Genomic DNA, 20,881 nt, shown 5'->3' on the forward strand with positions numbered 1-20,881 from the left:
TAAATGACACATTTCTGTCAGCAGTTGATTTGAAGATTTTTTTTTTTTTTGCTGGATCCGTATGCAACTACAAGTCCCAGAATACTTAGTTGTACCCTACTATCAATGCACGTCCACGACAGTCACAGCGGAGAACCGGTCCATAAGACATGTAAAGACGCGTCATGAGATATTGAGCATATACGTTTTTAAAGATACCTTCATGGGATCGGAGTTTTGTTTTAGAATTATATATGGTCAGTGAGGTCACTTTTTGTTGTACTGCTCAACAATTGACAGGGTGCACCCACAAGGTATAAGGGTGCAGGAACATCTGTCACTGTCTGTACATCACACCAGTGTCTAATAAGTGTGTTAGGTACTAGGTTCCATACTACCTTTTGCTAAGCCCCACCCACTTTTATGGCGCTGTCTTGTTGTTAATATTAGTCTGTCTCTAGCAACAGAGAAACCAGGACAGAACACAGGAAGTGGGGGCGGAGTTTAGCTCCTGCTACGTATTTGCATTCTGTGAGCCTGTCTCTATCCACACTGTCCCTGAAAGGTAAATCAAGGCTTTTCTGTCATAGCAATTCATTGCTTAGGGTAACCCCTTCCTTACTGTGCATTAATTTTTTCTCATTTAGCACCTTGCACACCCAGTGCGTCAGTAACCCCTTCTCCTCCACATTCCACCTGTAGTCATCTAGTAGTGGATTGTATAAAGCATCCAACCTGTTCAGTCCAGCTCCCGTTAATGACATTGCAGTAAGGAGTAGGTGCTCTGCTGTGATAGTTGTGTTCATGTGTTGTGTGTACTACTGTTATAATGTTATGGGGTAGGTTTATCCAAACTCAGCTCTGCTACCTCCACATAGGGACAGATAGGAGGAAAGCTCAGACTTCCTTGCTTTATGGCTGCTCTGGTTACCTGCCCTCCTGGCTGGAGACTCCAGACGCTGCACAGCGGGTTATTAGCAGATGCCCCGCAGGGATACAGCCGCTCTGGGTTGCACACCTAGACTGGAGGGGATCCTAGTGGTGAAGTGTGCCAGACACACCCTTGCCCCTACCTGCCCTAACCCCTATGCACCTATAGGGCACGGATTAACCCTTCAGTGTGGTATGCTGCCAGTCCAGCCTGTCACTCATTCGTGGACAATGCGAAGTAGTCTAAACAAACCTTCCATGATTCCCTGTAACACTTCAGCTGTCAGGATGTTCTTCAAGCCAGACTCTCATGAGGCATGCTGGAACTTGTAGTCCAGTGTTATCACCGGCGGCAAACACTGGCACATGATGAGGAATGGTTGGTGACAGACAGGCTGACGGTTCTATTAAATGTAAAGGAGCAGGTATATAGGAAAATATACTCTATGTAATTCTTACTCAACCAGCCAAGTAACCTCTACACTACTGATCCTGAGTTACATCCTGTGTTATACTCCAGAGCTGCACTCACTATTCTGCTGGTGAGGTCACTGTGTACATAAATTACATTACTGATCCTGAGTAACATCCTGTATTATACTCCAGAGCAGCACTCACTATTCTGCTGGTGGGGTCACTGTGTACATACATTACATTACTGATCCTGTACTGATCCTGAGTTACATCCTGTATTATATTCCAGAGCTGAACTCACTATTCTGCACGTTCAAGCTACTGATCCCTGTTCATATATTTATATGGGTGGGTCAGACATATACATGTCCAGCCACTAGGGGAGCTAACTGCATATGATGCTATGGGAACTGTAATAATCAGTGGCTCCCCTACTGGTGGGAGGAAGCATTGCTATGACTGTGTAATGGGAGTAGTGGAGGCAGTGAAGTGCCGCGGCCCCCATAGTAGTGGTGTGGCCTGCCTGTAGGGTAGAGACGCCGCTGGATTACATCTATACATGTGCGGATAGACAGAGGCCGTACCCCTATGACCTGCATGGATTCCTGCCTGGTGATCTGTATCTAGCCCCCGGACCCGTGTCGCCCTTTGGAAGTCATACCATGTTTTGACGTAGATGTAATTTTGCCATTTCCCGACCTGCGGACCCCTGGAATGTGTCTCGGGCTCCTGCTGTAACTTGTAGAGGTGTAAGGTATTGCCAGTAATGGGGGGTAGCTGTATCCACCTATAGAGCCATCCGTACGCTGTCCTAGGCCATCTGCCTTCCCACATTATCTCATTGACCGTCCTAAGGGGACACAATGGACGTCATTTATGAGGGCCAGGCGCCTTGCCAAGCTGTACGTCGCCTTTTTCATTGTTTGCGTATTTTTGTGCATTCCTGCTAATTGCATGTCATTAGCCCCCGACCAGTGTTAGTGGTGGGAGCGGCGCCCCCATGCTGGAGGAATGCGTATTACACTCCATGTAATCTGAAGGCTTGGGCGTATTTAGACCCAAGGTCTGCCATTGATGGGGGTGGAGGGGTTCGGATACGTTAGATCATCTGATCATGATAATATTGGCAGGTTTGGATGACTTTACATTTTTTGACTTGATAGAGTCGATTTCTGGGTGCTGAGATTGCTTGGATGAGTGGGGAGAAGCTCTTGGCTAAGCACTTCACTCCCTGACTGTGTCCTCGCTGCAGGAGGTGGGCTATATAGACTTTTTGTACAATCTGTCTGCAGTAAGGAGAGAGAAGAGTTTAGCTGAGCGCTTCTTCTCACTCATTCTTGTGATCATTGAGATCCTGACTGACATTTAACATAGACAGTTTTGATCAGTAAAATAAATTGTTGAGACCACCACCTATAGCTAGAATGAGTAGGGAGAAGCGCTCAGCGGAGTGCCTCTCTCTGTCCTTGGTGCAGGAGACTCTGTAGCCCCTCTCCTGCAATAAGCAGAAAAGCAGAGAGGGAAATGCTTATCCAAGCACTTCTAGTGATTGCTGGAGGTCTCAGCCCTCAGATCCTGACTGACGCTTAATGTCAAAAGTTTGGGGTTTTGGTGGTGATACCCCCCACAGATCACTGGAATGTGTTGGGAGAAGTACTCAGCTAAGCACTTCTCCCCTCGCCCCTCTCCTTAATGCAGGAGATGAGAAACATAGACTTTCTATAGAATCTTTCTCTTGCAGGAAGGAGAGACATGGGAAGAGAAGTGCTTAGCCTAACGCTTCTCTCCACTCGTTCTAGTGATGAGCCCACCACTTTTAGCAGGACCAGATCACTATCTAATGTATAAGGAGGCCTCTCGACTGTGTTGTTGTCAACACCCAGACTGTGTAAAACGTATGACTTGTCGATGTTAAATGTCAGTCGGGATCCCCACCGATCAAGGGAATAAGTTCAGCGCTTGGCTCCTCACCTCTCCCCATTGCAGGAGATGGGTTGCATAGACTTTTTGTAGACTCCTGCGTCTAGGACAGAGAAGTGCATAGCTGAGCTCTTCTCCCCACTCGGTGGGGGTCTCAGCACTCACAGCCTGACTGATCAAAACTTATGACATATATGAGTTAATTGTCAGTCTGGGTCTTGGTGGTGAGACCCTCACCCACCAATCAACAGACTGGGTGGGGAGAAGCACTTTTCTAGGCACTTCTCTCTCCCCCTTTCTCCTTACTGCAGGCTACTTAGATTTTCTATAGAGAGAGACACTTAGTTGAGCGCTTCTCCCCACTCATTCTTGCTATAGGTGTGGGTCCTACTAAGAGCCCACCAATTTTGGTACTACCAGATTACTGTCTTATGTATATAGGCTTCATGTCGGGAACATTTTGTCCATGTTCCTGACATGACAGTCCTCACATGCTCCCTGTGATCTGGGACTTTCTAGCAGCTTCCCAGGAATATTCATGGATGGCCTATGCTCAGGTCATCAGTGTTTGATTAGTGAGGTCTGATCCCCCACGATCAGTGCGGCCACCATTGATCACACATGGACATCCGATCCCGATGAGTCCCTATTAGATCCTTCCTCCTCCGGAGGAGATGAAAGCTGTGGAGGTTGATAGACGGCCTCCCTGAGGACCACTACTCTCTTGCCCCGCTAGGTATGCAAGATTTCTTACTGTTTTTGGCTAAAGGAAGCGGAGAAGAGAAACAATCATATAACAAACAGATGTGTTACACCATTGCTTTCATGTAAATCTTCTTAAAGACGTCTAATGAGAAAAAGAAGGATGTTACTGTGTTTAAGCCCCCCACATGAGACCCTCTTCTACTAGCCACAGTGGAGAGTCACTGCAAAGAGTGGCTCTCAGTCTACAGGAGTCCTGTTCTCTCCAGCTTTTGCAAAACTACAATTCCCAGCATGCCCTGACAGCAAAACTACAATTCCCAGCATGCCCTGACATTCTCTCCAGCTGTTGCAAAACTACAATTCCCAGCATGCCCTGACAGCCGAAGGCTGTCAGGGCATGCTGGGAATTGTAGTTTTGCAACAGCTGGCGACCTACTGGTTGGGGAACACTGCTACAAGAGCAATAAAAATATATATGGGCCAAAATGCTAAATACAAGACTGCAAGCGCAAATCTATTGATTGTCATTGCAAACCACATCAAGCTTGTAGTCGTAGTCAGATACCCCCTAACCGCTTACTTTTTCCTACATTTGATGACAGTACAGTGTCTGATGTTAATACTGCACTTTCTAATATGCAAATCACTAGAACAAAGGGGGAGATTTATCAAAGGGTGTAAAATTTAGACTGGTGCAAACTACCCACAGCAACCAATCACAGCTCAGCTTTAGGCAGTGCTGAAAGGAAAGCTAAGATGTGTGATTGGTTGCTGTGGGTAGTTTGCACCAGTCTAAATTTTACACCCTTTGATAAATCTCCCCCAAAGTGTCTACAGGCCTGGAGCTAGTGAGGGGTAATGAGAAACTTGTGATGTGAAAGTGGCAAAGTGAGGGCAGCTCTGCAGTATAATATAGGATTTAACTAAGGATCAGTACAAGATCAGTAATGTAATGTATATACACAGTGACCACCACCAGCAGAATAGTGAGTGCAGCTCTGGGGTATAATACAGGATTTAACTAAGGATCAGTACAAGATCAGTAATGTAATGTATATACACAGTGACCACCACCAGCAGAATAGTGAGTGCAGCTCTGGGGTATAATACAGGATTTAACTAAGGATCAGTACAAGATCAGTAATGTAATGTATGTACACAGTGACCACCACCAGCAGAATAGTGAGTGCAGCTCTGGAGTAAAATGCAGGATGTAATTCAGGATCATTAATGTATGTACACAGTGACCCCACCAGCAGAATAGTGAGTGCAGCTCTGGAGTATAATGCAGGATGTAACTCAGGATCAGTACAGGATAAGTAATGTAATGTATGTACACAGTGATCCCACCAGCAGAATAGTGAGTGGAGCTCTGGAGTATAATGCAGGATGTAACTCAGGATCAGTACAGGATCAGTAATGTAATGTATGTACACAATGACCCCTCCCCCCAGCGGAATAGTGAGTGCAACTCTGGAGTATAATACCGGATGTAACTCAGGATCAGTACAGGATCAGTAATGTATTGTATGTACACAGTGACCCCACCAGCAGAATAGTGAGGGCAGCTCTGAAGGATAATGCAGAATTTAACTCCGGATCAGTAATGTAATGTATGTACACAGTGAGCCCATTAGCAGAATAGTGAGTGCAGCTCTGAAGTATAATACAGGATGTAACTCAGAATCAGTACAGGATCAGTAATGTAATGTATGTACACAGTGACCCCATCAGCAGAATAGTGAGTGCAGCTCTGGAGTATAATACAAGATAGGTAATGTAATTATGTGTATTGCTCATATTGACTCACATTATCCCAAATCTATGAACCAGCCAGGGTGCTCTGATCTTTCACATATCCCTTAGGGTTCTCATGTTGCGGTCACTGGGTTGTATAGTGCTACATGAGTAAATTACTGCAGGTCATGCACGTAAAATCTGTGTTCCGTGTCATTTTGCGGTTATCACACAGCTCAGGAGAACATCTCCGCCATTGACTTGAGTGTTTGAGCGGCGTTCCCTGACCTCACTCTCCTGTCATTACAAAATTATAACTTAGCCCTCCGGGCATGATGGGTATTGTAGTGTCTGTGCAGCAGAACCACCACTTGGCAAACAGGAGGTGTGAAGCTTTTTGACGATGATAAGTTGCGCACTGTGGTCATTTCGCCAACAGATGGCGCCAAGTGGACCCGCAGCCTATAAATCAAATAATCCACGCTTTTCTGATTGAAAATCAATGTTTGCGGATCAATAAAGCCCCAGGAATTCCATTCAGCCATTGCAGTGATGGCATTTTAAGTTGGTTCTTATTCCGCCGGGCTGTGTGTTTGCGTTGGAATGAAATCCCCCTTTGCTATGTGTAGGGGGCTTTGTGTGAAGCAGCAGGGTGTTTACCTTTCACCCCGTCCAGCAGTGTCCTCACACACTTCTTGTCATGGCCGTGTGCTATAAATGGGCGAATTGACAGACACAACAAATCTCGGCTTACTCCTTAATGTTTGGTAGCCAGTGGTACACAAGGAGATGGGGTGACACAGAGATGACACCAGGGTTCAAACTGCGAGGCTCCCACTTCAAAGGCCGCCGTGTTTACCATCAGTCATCCCCTCCCTTCCACCATCACCGTGTAAAATGTGACACCATTCCCCGGCTACGTTCTTGTTGCCGCATATTTTCATGAATGAGCGTGTAGGCGTGCGAGCAACGCTCTCTCCTCCATGCTGACCCATTGGTTTGTGATACTATTATAGTCGTATAACGCTACAGCATTGAAATATATGGTCAGGCATGGACTGGACAATACCGACACACGAACTACTAAAACTTTTTAATCCATAGACAGTGTAAACTTAGACTAGACAGTCAAGAATTGCTTCAGGTTTAGTGGCTGAGGCTGCTTAATAAAGTTGGCTTAATTTGTGCTGGAATTTTATAGTGTTCCTGTCACTTTAAAAAAAATTTTGAGGGTCCCGACTGATCAAAAATTTTGACACATCTCATTGGATGTTGTGTGTACTACAGGGTCGGGAACATGAAAGAGAAAATATTTGTGCCATGTCTTGTACCTTTAAGAGAAATGTGTAGTCGCTGGCTGAGCTACAAGTCATGGGGGCGGACCCAGTTCTTCTCCCCACCCCTACAGTCTTGATTGATAGATCGTTCTGTGTTTGGGTATAGGGAGATATTTGTCAATCAATCCCTTTGGGTGGGGAGAAGTCACTGGGGACCATCCCCATAGTTCAGGCAGCATAAAAGTGATGACAGGTACCCTTTAAAGTGAATTGGTCGCCCCCCAGACCACTTACCAAGCTGGCAGCAGCACTGGATAGATACCAATAAAAGCATTGAGAACATACCCTTGTTGCCTGTGTCTGTGGTTTTATTTTCATAATAAAAGGCCTTATTCGGAGTTAGAATAGTGTCAAGGAGGCGGGGCCTATCTTACCCTCAGCCCCATTGCCATTACATGTCACTGTGTTATATGCACGGTGTGTGCTGCTGATCATGGACAGGCATATAGCACAGTAGGCCTAAGCATAATTATACCTTAAAGTGTGATAGGCCCCGCCTCTATGACACCATTCACACCCCAAATAAAGGTGGTTTTTATTCAAATAAAAGCCTAGACACAAGCAACACAGATATGTTCTGAACTTTTTTATTGATATCCAGCAGTCACCGATTCCCTACATAGGGCCTATCACAGTGTCAACTGCAGTTCAAGTTTCAAACTGCGGACACTGTAAGATAGCTGTAAGGTCAGGGAGACACTTGGAACCTTCCATATATCCAGCTGTGTTCCAGAACGACCCCCTTTGGTACAAAATGTTAAAGAGGCGTTCCCAAGCTCCTGAAGTGCTGAGATTCAAGGCCCTATTACACCAAAAGATGTCTGACAGATTATTTTTAAGATTTTTTCAGCCAAAGCCAGGAATGGATTCGAAAAGAGGAGAAATCTCAGTCTTATCTTTACGACCTGTTCTCTGTTTCTAGTCCGTTCCTGACTTTGGCTGGAAAAGTCAGATAATCTGTCAGACATCTTTTGGTGTAATAGGGCCCTTAGAGGGTAAAGCCCCTGGGCATTCCTCTGGTTGCAGAAGCTGAACATTGCTGGGCTTCTGCAGCCAGGGAAACACCCAGGGAGCTTTACCTCCTAATTTACATAAAACTTTTAAAGCTTATAGCTCAGTGCTGGAGCGACGGATTGAAATATGAGTTATGAGAGGCCCTATAGTACACTCCCTTTACTCTAGTCACCAAAAAATGCCGGCAGGACCCCTTTAATAGGATTTTCCAATAATTGGTACTTATCACAAGATAGATGATGACTACCTGAGACCCTCATTGATCAACAGACAATGGGTCCTCAGCCTTTCCAGTCTGATCAGAGCGGGGCCCCGCATTGATTCAGTGTCTCCAGTAAAACACAGCACTCAGTGGTTCTCATCACGGACACATGCTCGGCCGCTGCTTAATTCAACAGATGATAAATTGTGAGAAAACCCATTTAACTGTGTGTGAGTGATATCTGAGCTCCCACAATGCACTGCTCTGCCTGAAGAATTAGCATTCTTGCAGATACTGAGCCATCCTATACCATGGCTCCTTACAGGCTGTGTGGACACCAGGTATAGTCATGTATATTGTATTGTAAAGAGTCTTTTATATGCTCCTTGTCACAGGATTTTAAGTGGTTAAGGTGGCTTTTGGATGAAGTCTGACTACCAACTTGTCAGTGCCAGCTGTCATCACCCGCTCCCTTAGATGTAAATCCTATTTTTGGCCCCTCATCTGTATTGCCCCTTTCCCTTCTCACTTTTAGGTCACGGAAATCCTGAAAATGTTGCCTGAAAAAAGTATTTTGTTTATAGTGACTGTGGGACGGCCTGTCTTAAAGGCGCAGCACAAGTTTTGTTGCCCCAGATTGATGCCCCCTTCAGCTCCTGATTGTAGAGTTGCCAACGGGAACATAATAAATTGAATTCAATTGCTTAAAGGGTTTGTTGGGTTTAACTTTTATTTAGATAAATATACCCTGGCTGTGTGACAAAAGGGGGAGAGACTACTTACTGCTCTAGCTCCCTCACAGCCCTGAGGGTAGGCACTTGACTTGCTGCTCAACCAGTCACCTATTAGGACCGCCCACTGGACTCCTAAGCCCAATGTAAGCAGAGATTTTGATTAATAAAATACAGTTCTCCTGAATCTTTCTCCACAGTATTATATATGAATCTTTTTAGTTCTTTCTGCTGTATAACACGTCGCCTGCAGATTTGACTGTAAGGGGTACTCCGGGGAAAAAAATGTTTTTAAATTAATAGGTGTCAGATATACACATTTGTAATGTACTTCTATGTAAAAATCTCAAGTACTTATCAGCTGCTGCATGTCCTGCAGGAAGTGGTATATTCTTTACCATCTGACACAGTGCTCTCTGCTGCCACCTCTGTCCATGTCAGGAACTGTCCAGAGTCTGTCTACAATCCAAACGGGTTATTATAACCGCAGCTACACTTATATTTATGTCTAATGTTGGATTTTCGTTCTGGCAAGAATAAAAAATTCAGAAGCGCGAATATAAGTCTGTCATCGGCCGGATGCTTGCGTGCCTATAAGCCCTTAAGAGGATATACTTCATTTTTAATGTGCCCTGAAACCACAGTTGACATCAGTTTACAGCATTACATCCTTATATCATGTCGACCTTTATATCCTACTTTATTACTTGTTTGCTGTTTCAATTTCTTAGTCAAACACGCTGGCGTGGATACAGGGTGCAAAACCAGCAGCAGCCTCTGGCGCTCCAGGCATTACATAACTATAACTCCCAGCCGAAGGCTGTCAGGGCATGATGGGTGTTGTAGTTTTGCAACCCTTGGAGAGTCACAAGTTAGTCACCATTGGCTTAGGCTCACATTATACCCTTATCGCATTGACATATATTATATGCGTGATACTTGTGCTCCCAGTTCCCAAGTGCAAAATCTGTAGGTTCATCTGTAGTCCTGGTTCATACAGGGCAGAGGGACCTTTTGGGCACCCATATGGGTATGTTCCTAAATGAGTAAGATTTTGGATGTTTTTGGCAAGAAAATCCACCTTTAAATTCCACATTCCAAAAAATTTGGAAATTCTGTGCAAGTTTTCAAAGTTCCATTGACTTCGATGAAGAAGGAAATACATTTTTGATGCAGGGTTAAAATCCTGTGTCGGAACGTGTGAACTTTGACATGGCATTAGATTCAATGGAATATGCGTCAGAAGCCTGTCCATACACCTTCATTGACTGGTATCTCCCCCTGGTCTCCCCATAACCTAGATTATTAGGCACAGCTAAATGCGCATGTGTGGTGTATGGGGAATGTAGGAGTAAGTCACTATTGGACAGCTCTGGGGTTGGCTTATACTTCACAGAACAAAAGGGTTGAGCAGTGAAAATTCATCAAGCCCGAACACTGTCTCCACTGACATCTGTCGGTGGAGAGTTGTGAGGCCCACATATACCTTGTACTGTCAAGCGAAAACACTTCTATAGTATAAATTGTATGGGCACCTGTAAACTTCAGGACGGGGGTAAAACAGCTAACCTTTGCACTGCCCGTACCTACACCCTCCCTTTATTTGATGGACCCACCATTAGAAACTACAAAACAACATGTATTCTTAAGGTGGCTATACTCCAATACTTTAATAACTGTTGGGCTGGGTTCACACACAGTATATTTCAGGCAGTATTTGGTCCTCATGTCATGTCCTCATAGCAACCAAAACCAGGAGAGGATTGAAAGCACAGAAAGGCTATGTTCACGTAATGGTGAAATTGAGTGGATGGCCGCCATGTAATGGTAAGTACCTGCCATTATTTCAATACAACGGCCGTTTTTTAAGATAACAGCAAATATTTGCCATTAAATGACGGCCATCCACTCAATTACAACATTGTGTGAACAGATCCTTTCTGTGCTTTCAATCCTTTCCTGGTTTTGGTTGCTATGAGGACCACAATACTGACTGAAATATACTGTGTGTGAACCCAGCCTTAGAGTATAGGTTGTGCGGCTTGCTGAACTGTTCGGGCTCGGCAAAATTCGTCCTATGGTTGTATCTGTGTTTTCCAGGACTCTCTAGGGTGGCAGATAACACCTCCAGCCGTCGGGAGTTAAATGCCAAGCATTCAGGTTCGGAGAAACGTTGTTGAATGTGAATAGTTCGGCAAGTCCACTCATCACTATTGGCGAACAGTCTTTCGGCCAACAGTTATTTCTCCTGTCCTCCCTCCTTGTCTCCATACACATGAATGTTCAACGTGGCAGAACGTTCCTTCATTCTTTTTAGCGAGGGAAAAGCGGCAGCCAGACAGCTCTGGCAGCAGTTTATCTTTCCAAGAACAAATGGGTTCCATCATCCAATTCCATCATTATCTGTCGGTGGAGACCCCCGTACACTTTATGCTGACGACTGAACCCACCATGTGTGACATAAGTATAAAGTGTATGGGGACCTTCATACCCTGTAATGACCAATCTGCGGCAGCCATTGTGTGCATCACAGTGAACGCTGAAGTCATAATGGCCGCCATATTGGTTGTCCTAAAAATATACTGGTGTATAGGCTATTACTGATATTGTTTCAGAAGAAATCTTGTTCAGACGGGGAGGTTGGACACCTTGTTGAGTAGGCCCCATGTGTCGGCTTGTACGTGGAGGATAAATCTGGCCCCCATTAACATGCTGTCATCAGGTCTCATTGTGTTACCACCTGTAATACTCTTGGGGTTAGAAGAGGAAGGAGGGGGTGAGGGCTTGATGTTTGCGTTGCTTAGACAAACTGTTGTTCCCATTGAGACTATTACATCACCGGCTATTTCCACACTGTGCTCCAATGTTTCCATTTGAAATATGGAACCAATATTGTATGGATGCGGCCAGTGTCTTGTTTGGTTAACACAGATTGGACTTGATGTGTATTTTCCATAGGCTTCTCTGTTAGAATATCCCACACAGACTAAATGCTCTCCTGCGGGAGTGTTGGCCTCATTTGCACATGGCCCCGAGTGTTGAGGCCCGGTGCTTCCTTCATGGTATTTTAGTTCTGTAATGAAGAACAAGACCCCGGGGCCTTCCCGTTCCTCTGAACTCGGGACGTCCACATGGAGGAGTCCGCAGATGAAAAGGACTAAAAAGGAACTGTTTATGTTCGACCTAAATGTGAAAGCAACACTTGGAGAAAATGTAAATCACAGAGCACTTTGCGCCGGTTTCTTGGCAGACGGCTCTTGGAGAGAATTAACAAAGTCAGGCCGAGCGCAGGATGCCTCTTGGCTGTTTATAATGACACAATGCTATGGCAGGGAACGGAGGAGTGCAATGAGTGGACTCCAGGAAGGGAGCTCATTGGTTTCCTGTGAGTCGTGGTATCCTCCGAGAGCTTCTTCATAAACCGGTGTGATGGAGCTGACCTCAGTGGTCTCTGTCACCTTTCATGGTCAAAATGAGTGCGACTTCCTTCCCGCTCGTGTGACCGTCATCCGGTTATTGTGTAGCCACAAGTATTATTCTTCTATAATGCATATGACGAACTAGACATAATAATGTGCCCTTCTCCATTTAAAATGATGCTCCTTAAAGACAGAGGACACCTTTGCATTCATTTTTTTTCCATTCAGTTGTTTCCTAAATACCATGTTGGGTGCCCTAGAAGAATATATGGCAGTGCCCACCATATTGTCTGTTAGTGGCACCAGCCACAGTGCTGGCATGTACAGATTTCCTTCTTCATTGATAAGTTACATGCAATGGATGGCCCCTTGTAACTCACCCTTACTGTGCTCAGTAGGAGAGGTATATGAATGAGCACTAGGTATATGACTGACCACCCAGAGATGTTTGGGTGTGACGGAATTGGACAAACTTGAAAAAAAAAAAAAAGGGTTCAGGTATCTGTACTTGGCTCAGAATGAACCGCAAGATACAGTTTTGCCCTCAAGGGGCAGTAAGACTGTTCTCTTTTGGCGGGATTTTACTTTACTCTACTGGACTCGGCTCCTGTTTTCTGTTTTCAGCGTCGACTGTTGCAGTGTCCGCTTAGCCCCCTCAACAGAGAATAGTCTGGCTGGCAGGAGGTTAAGTGGGGATGCTATGCATCCCCACTTAACCCCCTAAGGGCCAGACTGTTCTTGATTTTGATGGTTCACAGCGGAATGCTGGGCCTGAACACAGACTTCCGCAATGAAGTCTGTTCGGGTCCGGGTACCGAACATACAGATCTGGGCACGGATTTTGCAGTCTGGCTTTCCTTATCACTTTTTACCACTTACATCTCTGGACCACATAAGCCTATTATGCGCCTATGGAAAATTGTTCTTGTCTTTGAAGAATCTGAAATTCAATAAAAGTTGCCCCCATGGCCTGCCAATGGACTGTATCTCTATAGTAACCACCATCTTGTCTCCAGAAGGTCCTAGTGCAATAGGATTACATTGGAACATTACTATTTAACCACCTTTCTTTAGTATATTGTATCAAAAGTGGAGCTCGCCTTTACATTAGGGTTAGATTGCGGAACATATATAATGGAACATATACTGTGCTGGAACTAAGGACGGCCTCACCCCTATTGTTACACTTGTTACTGTCATATTTATAAAGATCTGATGTGATATATATATATACAGTACAGCAGTTCCGTATATGTATATGATTTATTACAGGCCGGTATAGAAGGACAGAATTCTCTGCATATTCTCAGACGGTTGGAAAAAGCCATCCATTATCATCAGACAATTAATACCCTTCATTAGTCACTGACCGGGCATCTTCGAGCTGGATTAAGTTTTTCCACTCTCTTGTTATTCCGTGCCAAAGTGTGTGTTTCAATGTTTTGGCACTTGGAGTATGGCCAAGAACGTGCAGAGCATGCTCCATGGTGCGATCCTCCATTCTGCCCTCGCTTCTGGGAAAAATTCCTCTTTCCTTTTGTTACATCTGTAGGACCAACAAGCTGTATGGTTATTCCCAGCAATTGTAGACTTGGACTTTATTTTTTGTTGGAGTTGTGTTTTATCGAAACAGCATACTAAGGAATTAAAGGGTTACTCCGGCTAAAGAAAATCTTTAGAAATTAACTGGTGTCAGAAAGTTATATAGATTTGTAAACTACTTCTATTTAAAAAATCTCCGGTCTTCCAGTACTTATTAGCTGCTGTATGTCCTGCAGGAAGTGGTGTATTCTCTCCAGTGTGACAAATTTCCCTCTGCTGCCACCACTGCCCGTGACAGGAACTATCCAGAGCAGGAGCAAATCTCCATAGAAAACCTCTTCTGCTCTGAACAATTCCAGACGTGGACAGAGGTGGCAGCAGAGAGACTGAAAATAATACATCACTTCCTGCAGGACATACAGCACAGGATGCGTATAGAAAGACTGGAGATTTATAAATAGAAGTAAAATACAAAACTGTATAACTTTATGACACCAGTTTATTTGAAGGGGAAAAAATGCCAGAGTACCCCTTTAAGGGAATAAGGATGCCCTTAGGACACTTCTGTATTAATCAAAGATCTTCTGTCCGTCAGTGTCTGGAGGACCCGACCTGTCATAGCCCATTGATTTTAGTGTGTAATGCTTAAAGGGGTTATCCAGTGCTACAAAAAAACATGGCCACTTTTCCCCCTACTGTTGTCTCCAGTTCAGGTGTGGTTGGTAATTAATTCAATGGAACTGAGTTTCAAAACCCCACCCAAACTGGAGACAACAGTAGGGGGAAAGTGGCCTTGTTTTTGTAGTGCTGGATAACCCCTTTAATTTTACCAGTGGTGGTGCTACACTTGCTGCAAGGTTCCTCTACAGATTGCAGGTGATCAACTTCTGGTGATCCGCGTCATTTAAAGGGACCCTTTTTAATGGAAAAAAACCAGACAACCTTTTTAAAAACCATGTGCTGGAGTCTGAGCTCTCTTTATAGCCCCCTTACCATAATACCTCATATTTCCCAGCACTTGTGGGCCCCTGACCCTTATACCTTTCTACTCTACCTGTTTCCACTGCTATATGGCTTGCAGAAATGTAAGTCATTTGTTATTATGGGTAAGAGGTGCTTCGTCCGTGACCTTCTGGGAACAGTATAACCCTAATCTGAACTGAGCATTATGAATGGTAAAGTCTCATGGTGCCAGTATAACAATGGGTTGTGTTCTGCGGCTCTGCCCGGGGTGGGTGTATATTGTCGTGATTTTCCAGGGTGCCCTTTGTGCTCTATATGATGTAGTGTAAGCAGCTGTATTAGTAGAATAGACATCTCAGTCTCTCTGACCTTTCCCGCTGGTGTCGGTGACTCAGTGTCACCGCTTATGAAAATTGCGGGTCTGGTGGGATTCCTCATGACCGTCACTGCTACTGTAAAGCGGGGATGCTAAATTCACTGTAAGCCATAGGTCAAGCACAAAATCCCCTCAATATCATAACAATCTTATTAAATGGTGCAGATTTGCCCCTTGAAGACCCCTTGTGTAGGAACCCAAGACCCCCACAACCCACCAGTACTTAGTATGTGGAAGCACAATGGTATATGATCACTGAGCTAAGATGTAAACTTGCTATACATAGCTGTCCCTATACAGGCTAAAGGGCATACTTAAAGGGAACCGTGAAAAACATGTAAACATGTAGAGCGGGATGAGCTGAGCAGATCAATATATAGTTTTACAGGAAAAGATTAAATATAATAACTTATTAATCTAAATGTTTGCTTATTCTTCAGAGTCCAGTGGGTGGGACAATTCAGGGATGAGTATACAAATACAGATAGCTGTCATTCATTGTGTAGCTCCACCCACTGGACTCCAGAATGAGTCTCCTGAATCTTTCCCCACAAACGTATATATAAATCTGTTCAGCTCATTTTGCTCTATAACCTTTAAGGGTACGTTCATACTTACCGGATCTGCAGCTGATTTTATTTAAATAAATGAACACAGCATCAAATCTGCACCATCAAATCTGCTGCGGATCTGCTGCAGATCTGCTGCGGATCCTGTAGGTGTGAATGCACCCTCAAAGGGATACTCCAGCTAAATATAAAAAAAATATTTATTAGAAAATAATACAGATTTGTGATTTGCTTCTATTTAATCATGTCCAGTCTTCTAGTACCTATCAGCTGCTGTATGCCCAGTAGGAAGTAGTGCATTCTTTCCAGTCTGACAGAGTGCTGTTAGTTGATTTGCTACTGCTCTCTGACATGGACAGAGGTGGCAGCAGAGAACACTGTCAGACTGGACAGGATACACCACTTCCTGCAGGACATACAGCAGCTGAGAAGTACTGAAAGATTTGAGATTTTTAAATAGTAAATTATAAGTCTGTATGACTTTCTGACACCAGGTGACTAAAAGTCTTGATAGTCTTGGTGTAAGTAGATTATATAGTATTACTGGTAAAGGTTATTGTGTATGGGGGGGCATCACCATCTCACATCCTCTTTCTCTCAGGTGAGATAACCTGCCGGAGATGTATGGCAGCAGCTTTTTCCCTCCCCTCATCCAGATCACATGCACGCTCATCTGAGCTCAGCGTGCATCTGCATGGGGGTGGGATTGATAGGAATAATGCATGACAGCTTTGTTTCTACCATTTTCATCAGACTTATGTCCCTTTCCTTCTCTTTCAGGAGATCGCTCTTTCTTTGGATTCTTTTATATGTTTCCTGTTGCCTGGAGATTTCTCGGGGAGCAGCTGAAGGTAAACGATTTTTGATGTCATGAACGTACAGATCTGGGGTAGACGGGAGGGCTTGTGCCGTATGAACACACCCGCTCTTCTCCGGACGCAAACAGCTGCTTGTCCGCCACGTCCTCTCCCGCACCGCCAGGGTTGTTATTCCCAGGATATTGAATACTGGATTTCATGGTTAGGGGGGAAAAAATGGCCGCCACTAATTGCTATAGAAATTAAAGGAAGTGAATCAAAGAGGGGAACATAAATGCATCTCATCTGGGGGTCTACATAAGGGGACAAAGGAACCAGACGGGATGAAGGAGGGGGACTGCGGACATAATGGAGAAGTAAGAACATGGGGGTAGTATGCTCATATATTACTGTAAAACTGGGGCAAGACGGCCCATGGGGTCCATTGAGTTCCACTGAGCCGTAGGACCCTCAGTTACCTCTTCTGTGAATAATTATTCATCAAAAGCTTCCTTTATATTGACCTTTGAGCTTTCCTTTTTCTCACAATTGCCTCCATTAAGTGCGAATAGTTCTCAAGTTGACATCTTGGTGTATGTGCCATAAAACTCCAGGCCTATATGGCCCAACGTATCCGTGATGGAGGCCAATAGATTGTCCTACGACAGGCAGGTATACCTTCATCGTACTATGGAGTAGTGTAATAAACTACATTATTTTATATGAGTAAAACACATACATTGCGGTATATATTCTATGGGTAAAATATCCTAGTGTATGCCTGTATAGTAGCATATGTCACAGCCCTTTGTCTGGTGTATACATTGGGCTGGTATACTTTCATAATAGTATGGAGTTGTGTACTAAACTACACTATTAGAAGTATACAGTGAAAAACATTTACAGTGTGGTGTATTCTACGATGGGGGCCTATGGGTGACATATCCTAGTGTATGCCTATATAGTAACATATGTCCCAGCCCTTTGTCTGCTGTATACATTGGGCTGGTATACCTTTATCATAGTATAGAGTAGTAAAAACAACCTGTGGGTGACATACCGTACTATATGGCTGTATAGCAGCATGTGTCTTAGTTAGGAATACATTGGGAAATTCTCAAAGCACAGCCTTCAGTTCTATGAACCCATGAAAGCTGTATACATGTGGGGTGACACATGAGAGCCATATTACATCGAGGGTCCAGCCTAGAAATGTTTGGTAAATGGAGCGGGCATAGTCACCAGTAGACTGCCTAGGTGACTGCCTGTCCGTTACACCAACTGGAGTACATCATGGTATATATCAGCATAACATTTTAGCAACATAGGCGCTGTATTATATCCACAGAACCTGGATCTATAATACAGTCTTTTGTATGTGCTCTTGGGTAAGAACAAAAGATGAGTAGTAAGAACAGCTGCAGGAACATCAAACTCCCCACATCCGCAGAATACAGAAGTTCTATACTGTCAAGGATACATTGTGTGAACAAGACCGAATGTTAGCATCTATAATGGAAGCTATGACCTTGAGATCCATCGTCTGATGGATCTAAGAAAATTACTTGGACGGGGTCCATTGGGTTCAGGTAACAGTGTTCCCTAACCATTGGCTCTCCAGCTGTTCCAAAACTACAACTCCCATCATGCCCGGACAGCCTGTCAGGGCATGATGGGAGTTGTAGTTTTGCAAAAACTGTAGATTTTGAGGTTGAGGAACCCTGCTGTACAGTCGTATAGAGATGAAGGGATGATAGGAGGCTCGGCCTGGCTGTATACTGTGTACAGTAAATCCTTTATGTCCATTTTGAACTCCTTCCTTTATCTCTTACATCCTGATACGTGATTGGCATCCTGACCACAACATAGAAGGAAACGGAAGTCTGAAGGTTTGCCTGGGGCTCTCCATACCCTTGAACTGGTTCTTGTTAAAAACCAGAAGCAGCCGCAGCTGCTTGGCAGCCATTGAGTAGGATGCGCCATAGGCCCGTGTGACTGTGTGCTTGTTGTATAGTCTGTAGCTGTTACGCTCGATCCGGATCCCATCACATCCTTGTAACCTATGTTTTTGGTTTTTTTTGTTTCAGATGTGGACGTTCTTCAGAAGTTGGGCCTCATGGGAAGCAAGCCATCCAGCCGCCCAATTCCCGAAGGGGTCATACAATTTAAGTCGGGAGTCATTTTGACCCAGCGAGCGCGTCTGGAAGCTCCGATCTTTGCCGTCATACCGCCGAGCTTAGGAACCAACCTCACCCTGGTGCTGAGCCTCTGCTCGCATCGCATTAACAATGCCTTTTTATTCGCTGTCCGAAGCAAAAAGAAAAAACTTGAGCTCGGGTTGCAGTTCATCCCGGGGAAAATTATAGTGTACGTGGGTCACAAGCAATCTGTATATTTTGATTACAATGTCCATGATGGCCAGTGGCACAATATGGCCGTTGATATTCAAGGCCAAAAGGTGACTCTATATACTTCTTGTGGGAAGCAAAGAGTTAATGCCAGTCTGCATATAAAGAAAGACGACACGTTGGATTCTGATGGGGTCTTCATGCTGGGGAAGCTCAACCAGCAGACTATACAATTTGAAGGTGCTATTTGCCAGTTTGATATTTATCCTTCCGCCAAGGCAGCTCACAATTACTGTAAATATCTCAAGAAGCAGTGCAGGCAAGCGGATACCTACCGGCCGAACCTGCCGCCTCTCATCCCACTCTTACCCCAAGAAGCCATCTTGTCTCCAATCCAAGAGGTCTTACAATCTCTAAATAATCTTTCCACCGTTGCTCCTCAAAAAACAAACTTGACCACCAGCGCCAAAGTTAAGATTCCTTCTGTGAAGCCAACGATAAAAACACCAACCGTGCCCTCCTCAACCTCGCCGACCCTTCGTAAAGCCGACACGCAACTTTCTTCAAGTCTCCTAACCAGGACTGCCACCATGGCCCTCAGGATATCCGCGCCTGTTCCTTCTTCTTCTTCTTCTTCTCCTCCACTCTCGGTAACCAAACTCAGCGCATCGCTCGGCCATAACGCCACAAGGATCAAGAAGCAACAGCCGGAGAAAATAACCTACCAAAAAACAACCACCAGGCCTCCGGCAACAGCTGCCTCATCTAAGCAGGTTAAAAAAAGCACCACGACTCCGAGGAGTACAAACACCACCAGCCCAAAGCAAGTATTGGAGAAAAGGACTAGTACTCCGACTCCAAAGCCTACCACCATGATCCCCAAGGTCTACACGTCAGTGCCTTACACTAAACCCGGATCTGGCTTCCATCACACCTCCTTTACTAGCATACCCGTCACTCACGATTACCTGTGGCTCGACCCAACTGCATTTCCTTACTTGATGGGACCTCCTGGGCCCAAAGGGGATCAGGGTACCTCAGTAAGTGGATCCGCTGTTTTTTTTTTATGTATGATACATGATGCAATAGATATTAATATCTATTAGGTTTTCCAATTCTTCCTGCCATTGACATAACGTAAGGCACAGACACCTTCATTGTAGTGAATGCAGACCCCCATACCCGTAAGACATGTGTTAGCTAAACCCATTGATTTTGGTAGGTGCAGACAACAATCTATTAATTATGGTGGTCCTCATACTAAAACACCTTCGTAAACTAAGGAGGTCTTTGAATTTGGTGTTACTTTGCATTATGTCATGGCTCCCAATGTTACGTCTTGATGCTTGATAGGATTGTAATATTTTTTTCTGTTTAACGGGGTATACCCCCTCTGCTTGGAATTTGTCTGAAAGTTAAAATATACAGTATAGGTCCTACTAATTTCCTGAGATGTCATTTTTACAATTAAGGCTGAGGCTACACGGTGGTTAAAGGGGTACTCCGGAGAAAAAAGATGTTTTTAAATCAACTGGTGTCAGAAAGTTATACAGATTTGTAATTTACTTCTATTTAAAAATCTCCAGTCTTCTAGTACTTATCAGCTGCTGTATGTCCTACAGGAAGTGGCGTATTCTTTCCAGTCTGACACAGTGCTCTCTGCTGCCACCTCTGTCCAAGACAGGAACTGTCCAGAGCAGGTGAGGCTTTGGGGGATTTGTTACTGCTCTAGACAGTTCCTGACATGGACAGAGGTGGCATTAGAGAGCAGTGTGTCAGACTGGAAAAAATACACCACTTCCATACAACAGCTGTTAAGTACTGGAAATACTGGATTTTTAAATAGAAGTAATTTACAAATATGTATAACTTTTGAAATAAAAAAAAAATTCTCTGGA

At 44.5% G+C, this 20,881-nt stretch overlaps 1 protein-coding gene across 1 annotated transcript in view; it reads left to right on the top strand.

Annotated features, from left to right (window-relative positions):
* Window positions 1-20,881, top strand: part of COL27A1 (collagen type XXVII alpha 1 chain) — a 225,796-nt gene that overhangs the window by 12,741 nt on the left and 192,174 nt on the right. The window contains exons 2-3 of the mRNA XM_069943643.1: window positions 16,619-16,689; window positions 18,723-20,023. Of these exons, the coding sequence (XP_069799744.1) occupies window positions 16,619-16,689; window positions 18,723-20,023 (1,372 nt within the window). The remainder of the gene's footprint in view (window positions 1-16,618; window positions 16,690-18,722; window positions 20,024-20,881) is intronic.

This window comes from Dendropsophus ebraccatus, chromosome 10, assembly GCF_027789765.1.
Source record: "Dendropsophus ebraccatus isolate aDenEbr1 chromosome 10, aDenEbr1.pat, whole genome shotgun sequence".
Classification (NCBI taxonomy): domain Eukaryota; kingdom Metazoa; phylum Chordata; class Amphibia; order Anura; family Hylidae; genus Dendropsophus; species Dendropsophus ebraccatus.